The 6,157-nt window shown below is 35.7% G+C and overlaps 1 protein-coding gene across 1 annotated transcript; it reads right to left on the minus strand.

Annotated features, from left to right (window-relative positions):
* LOC18766429 lies at positions 406-3,734 on the minus strand. Its single transcript, XM_007200384.2, has 5 exons — positions 3,250-3,734; positions 2,844-2,902; positions 2,588-2,763; positions 1,357-1,465; positions 406-934 (listed from the first exon to the last, which is right to left on the minus strand). The coding sequence occupies exons 1-5, from the start codon at positions 3,539-3,541 to the stop codon at positions 626-628; spliced, it is 945 nt and encodes a 314-aa protein (XP_007200446.1). The 5' UTR covers positions 3,542-3,734; the 3' UTR covers positions 406-625.

A 6,157-nucleotide genomic window follows, 5' to 3' on the forward strand; every position in this document is an offset into this window, starting at 1 on the left:
GCTGAACACTCCGTTAACCCTACTCTACAATGTAATTTCATGATCCAAACCAAACAGTTCATTTTTTAAGTCGTCATTCAAGGATTATTCCTACAAAATTTCAACCAAATCAAAAATCGTTGCAATTGCTCTGAAAGCTACACTGACAGTTTTACACAATCCGCAATCCCCTAAACAGAACAGCAGAAGAAAATGTACTTTTTTCTTTACATGCAAAGATAATTTCTCCTCTCCCCAAGTTCTGAAAGAAAACCCCAAATGCACACGCAAAGCATTCACACATTAAAAACCCCAACCCTAAAATCTTAAACATAAGGTGAAAACTAGGGCTACGAGACGAAATCAAAATATAAAATTAAAATTGAAATCCAAACAACCGTTAAAAAAAAGCTTGAAAAACTAGACTTGCTGAAAAACGCTTAAGCCCTAATATCCAACCAATATACATAACAAAAAGTTCTAGAATTTATTTACAAACGGGCTACACATAAAGAGCTATGTCAAAAATAGACTGCAGACAGAACATGGCAAGTTGAGAAAATGATATGTACCCCTGCATTATTCTTATTTATGTACTGCACTATATCATAGCATTTCAGCCAAAAATGATTTACAGAATGAATGATCAGATATCAGAATACAACCGAACTAAACGTAACGAATCAAAGGGTGTGTTCAATTGCCACTGCCGCTGCTTTTTGCTAAGTGGTCTCCCTTTTCCTGCTTTTTCTCTATTAATCCTCACGTCTGCTAAACCCCAAACGCAACACTTTGTTTCCACATCAAAAGAAACAAGCCTGAAAACACCATCATTTTCTGAAATTACGCCAGTTTCAGCCGTCTCACTGAAATATTTCACATACATAGGGCGATCTTTGAACCGATCCAACTCATGTGGAACCCGAACTATCCTTTCAACACCTGGAGATGACACCTGAGAGTAAACTTATTTCTTTAGACCCACAAGGTAGAAAACACAAACAATTAGGGAGTACCAATTTTAGAAGTTTCAGCTTCACAGCTTTAGCCAAGGTGGTAAAAACCTACCGAAACAAGTTGGCACTATAAACTGAAGCAATTGACCACTGCCCTTATCTAAAGGTTTTATGCCTATCTACATAAAAAAGTTCAGACCCATCTTTGCCGTTCAGTTGCCCATAGTACATACAGCAATGGGGCAGCTAGACTCATTTGCAACCCACACCCCACTACCCTTCATATTTCATGGAGCATTAATAATCTACAACGGTATGTCTTCCCCATCACATAAAATAGAAAAAAGACAAACAATACAAAACAGAGAACGGGTATTAGAAACTGAAGAGAGAGAGAGAGAGAGAGAGAGTAGAACCAGACCTCCAGAGATAAATTCTCAGGAAGTGATTTAGCAAGCTCTGCTTCATCCAGTCGTGCTCTATAGGTTCTTGAAAAAGCTTCAATGTCTTCCATACTTGGGGAGCCAGATCTGTAGTACATCCATGTGGTTTGAGCTCAAAAGGCATTCATATGACAGCTTACACAATTTGTGAAGAAACACTTATTAACAGACAGATTTTATTTTTTCTACCAATAAGAAAAAGTAGAAAGAAACACACATGAGAAAAGTTAACAACAGCTGCATGAAAAGCTTCCACATTAGTTATTATTAGACTAGTGGTCTGATTACTAGATGGATGAAAAGCTTCCAAGTTTTATACGGTAGCACTAGCTCTTGTGTACCCAGGAGAACAATAAGTTCGGAATAAAATAAAAAAAAACTTAAATATTAAGAGTTGTCCAGATTATTAAATTGGGTCTTAGAAGTTGAACACTCATTATCAAGTAAACCTGTTTTGATGTTGCCTTTTGGTAGTACCTTTCAATAACTTAAACTTTTTGGGATTAGTGGTAACCTAACATAGTAACAGAGTCATATTGTCTAAAAAGTGGTACAAGTCTTAGTTCTGGCGACTTCTAATTTGCACATGTAAGGTCCAGTTTGGTGAAGTGTTAAGTTGTGATTGGTATGCATTGTTATCCCATCTTCTAATAGCTTAGGCTTTTCAGATCAATTGCCCTGCTCTTCAAATATGTGTACATGAAACATTTGGGCCAAAAGTTATCTATTTTCAAATAAACCCACAAATAAGCTGTTTACCATTTGATAAATTACAATGCATAAGATCCCAAATTATTGCTATATGTTGTTTATTGAACCACATGCAGAAACAAATGACACATTTTGATCCATTTCTTCATCATCTCCACCATCCAGATTGGAAATGACTGGAAATGGATTCACATAAAAGATTGCTCACAAAGAGTTATTAGATAGAATAGAGGACGAGGTTAGTGAAGGAAAATGCAATCTGAAGACATCTTTGCAAACAAAACATAGAGATCTGTGTGCACAATGCAACACCATTTCCCTAAAAGCTCCAACCCATCAAACCTATAATTTTGATAGAATCAGCATACATAAAGTTTCATGATACGCTCTTACACATGGAAAGCATAGAATCTGCATCACATACTAATGTTATAAAATTGTAAATTAGCAAGGTCTTCAAAAGTATTGGTCACATTTAATTTTGGGTTTGATGATTACCTATTCGAAAGCTTCTCAATGCGCACTTGGATGGTAAAATTTGGCAACGTTTTAAACGCGTATATTTTCAGGTCACCATCAAAGGACAGAATAACTTCTTCAGCTATTTCTAATGCTTTGTTATCCCACCATACCCCAGCAAGAGAAATTCCACCGCCTCCGCCTCCATCTCCAGCCTTCGAAATGAATCAAAAGATTGTTAGGATAAATCTCTAAGATTACCAAGAGGCGCTAATAACTCATACACACTACTCACATAGAGTTCAGCAGACTCTTCTTCGTAGTAATCATCACCCTCATCATCCATTGATACCTCTGTATGATTAAGAATTCACTCGAACATGAAACATTTCTGACCATACTTTGCAGTAATAAAATAGGATAAGAAAATGAAAACCTTTCTCATTACTCAGATGCTAGAACTACCCATTAAAGCACAATCAACAAGTCACCATTATACTAACTAGCTTTTCTGGTATAAAACAATATAAGAACTCGAAAAAATATGACAAAGATTTGTAATGACATGAGAAACTTAATGGCAAAGACATGTACAAAGACAAATTCAAGAACCCAGAACATCCAAAGGAAAGTTCTAAACCATAGATATCTTATCAGAAGAAGAAAAGAAAAGGAAAAATAGGAAAATTTTCCTTAAATACCATCTTCTTCGAAATCATCCAAGATAACGTCGTCGTCGTCGTCGTCGTCCTCTGAAACTTCTTCGATAATGGTTGGTTTGAGAAGTGGCTCAGGCTCTGAGTTTCGATTGCGGGCGTGAAGTGCAGGGAACTTGTTTGGAATAAAGGGAAATGGGTAAGCCCAGAATTGGCAAGAGAGCTTAGGAGGAGGTGAGAGAGAAGGGCGCTGCAAGTGGGTTCTACTTCTCCTAGTGACGATTGGTGACAATGAAACTGCAGAGGCTCTCAAATTCCATGTTGTGGTTAAGTCCATCTAGTTTTGTTTCTTCTCGGAATTTAATTGAATTTGCCTTCGACAACGAGAAAGCGAATACAAAGTTCCGGAATTGAGTGAGTGCGTTTGAGAAGCTGGATCGCTCGAGCTTCGGCAGCAGTAAAAATGTGTCCGATTGCCCCAAAATAAAAACAAAACAAAAAATTCAAAAAAAAAGTATCAAGAAAAACTCTATTATCTATATTGGGCCACAAATTATGATTTTGAGTGGATCCAAGATGTGTTGGGTGCTAATGATATATGTTAGGCTTTTTTAAATAGAGTTGTGAATTTTATAAGAAATTTCAACTTAATAAATAAATTTAGTCAAATTAATCATTGTATTATCAAAAGTTTACAATTTTTAGACTTGTAATTAGTTTCCGTTAAGTTGTTGGGTTAAATACTTCTTCAGGGTTTCCCCAACCAAAAGGCTATAATGGAGGGTCAACCACCATGGGAGCCCTATATATAGAGCCCAATGCAAAAGATTCATTTGAGTCTCTAAATCCTAGAGACCACTTTAGTTTGCCCCAGATATAAAGACCCTACTGGAGCCTTAGAGCCCGAATAGGCCACAATTACTGTGAAAAGTTGGCCCAAAAGTCAACTCATCATTACATTATTTAACTTGTTTTTTTTGTTTTTTGTTTTTAATACAAACCAACTACTAGTGCCATGCAAATCACTTTTTTTACTTGTTTTTTTATTTAAGAAATCAAGGCCATATAGCCGTTGGTGGTGCAAGGTGAAAGCTTATTTTGAGCCCAACGACTCAATTTGATCAAACGATTGTTGAGAGATGTTATCTTATCATATGAGATATGGGTAGATTTTTATAATGAATATGAATTAACTTTATCTATTATCGTAATATTCTGAGTAAATGAGAAGGTGATGGAATGTCATAATGAATCAAAATCAAATTCATCTACCATCATAATTTTATGATAAAAGTATATGAGAAAGTGATAGAAGGCTACTAAATAAATGTTGTATTTTTTTAACTTTTGTCCTATTTTTTATTTTTTATTTTTGGTAGAAATGTTCGAAAAACTAATAAACATACTTTAAAACTAAATAAGTTAACCCAAAAAAAATTTATTTTGAACTTTTTTTATGGTCCAATCTATGTTTTGACATAGTTATGGATTTAAATTTTTGTGAATTTGGGAGTACGATATTGGTTGGGATTATGATTTGAGCTTTTTTTAGAAGATAGATTTGCATTTTAGTGAAATTATTATATATAAACATATTTTGTCAAGATGTGTTTCCTTTTTCTAACCTTAATTGATGCTACACCAATCATAAAGTTTTAGCCTACGAGTAGCGTGTGCAAGAGCCTATTTGCATGGATTTTGGCCCCCAAAAAAATTCTCAATGATCAAATTGAAATTTCGTATAAAACCTAGTGACCAAAATGGTATTTAACTCAAAAACTACTTTTTTTTTTGAGAAATTCTATGATTGCATTCATAATTCAGCCAAAAAAGCCACTAGCCACAAAGGGCCAATACAAACTAGCCACAAAAGGGCCATTACAATAACGGAGCGGTCTAATATCAAAATTAAGAAAATCAGGTATGTCTCCACCAACGATCAGGCAAGATCGAAGAAACTCTGGCATAGGCATCCCAATTAAGATTGCAAACTTAGAATAATAAAAAAGAGATAAAGCTTGAAAAAACCAAGCCATAATAATACAAATAAAACTCTCACCAAGGAGAGATGAAAAGCTCTCACAAAGGAGAGATGAAAAACTCTCACAAAAGGAGAGGTGAAAACTACACAGAGAACCCAAAGAGTCTCTGCAACTTATTCCAAACATAAAGAAATTGCAAAAAAGATGGTGGTGGAGATCTGACGCCGAAATGCAGGTGAAGATCCGACGCTGAGCCGCAGCCGCCAATAATGGTTGGATGCAAATCATAATAAAACTAAGACAAATAGGGAAAACCCTTTGTCTTTGAAAATGGGGGAAGAGGTGAAAGGAGGAAGAAAGGAAGAGAAGAGAGGAGAGGGGGGAGGAACAATGGCTTCTTCCCCCCTCAAGGTGGAAAAGGCTCTAAGAGTGTTTTTTGGGAGAAAGGGGGCTAGGGTTTTTTGGGAGGGGGAACTCAAAAACTACTTAACATCAAATCTATAAATTGTAAACTTTGGTTAATACAAATACAATGACCAATTTGGCTACTTTTTTGTTCAGTGACCAAATTTCATGTAAAACCAAGTGGCCAAAAAGGTATTTAACCCAATTAAATAATAATAATGCATTTAATGCTATATTGTAATCCTAAATAATTAATGGGGACAAAATGGTCATAAAAAATATGCAATTAATGTTGCCTTAGTTTTCCCTGGGAATGAAAAATGTAACCCAACAGTGGTGGAGGGTTTCATTTTTCCCCCTATTTTTTCATATATCAGATAACTATTTATCATACCTGGACTTACCAAACAATTGAATCATTTGATTTCCCATTTTCAAAATCCATTTTCCATAAACCAAACACCCCCGAATTAGGAGTGCACGAAGTTTGCTCTCCACTCACGAGACTCGTGTGTTCTCAAAGAGAGGACACAACACACTCTCTGAAATCCATGCATCTTAGCTCG

The sequence above is a fragment of the Prunus persica genome, chromosome G8 (assembly GCF_000346465.2).
Source record: "Prunus persica cultivar Lovell chromosome G8, Prunus_persica_NCBIv2, whole genome shotgun sequence".
NCBI classification, from domain to species: domain Eukaryota; kingdom Viridiplantae; phylum Streptophyta; class Magnoliopsida; order Rosales; family Rosaceae; genus Prunus; species Prunus persica.

Coding starts and splice junctions, on each gene's coding strand:
- LOC18766429 (XM_007200384.2), bottom strand. CDS start 3,541: ATGGACTTAACCACAACATGGAATTTGAGAGCCTCTGCAGTTTCATTG. Junction 1,466..2,587: donor ATTGAGAAGCTTTCGAATAG/GTAATCATCAAA, acceptor GATGTACTACAG/ATCTGGCTCCCCAAGTATGG. Junction 935..1,356: donor CTGAGAATTTATCTCTGGAG/GTCTGGTTCTAC, acceptor GTTTACTCTCAG/GTGTCATCTCCAGGTGTTGA.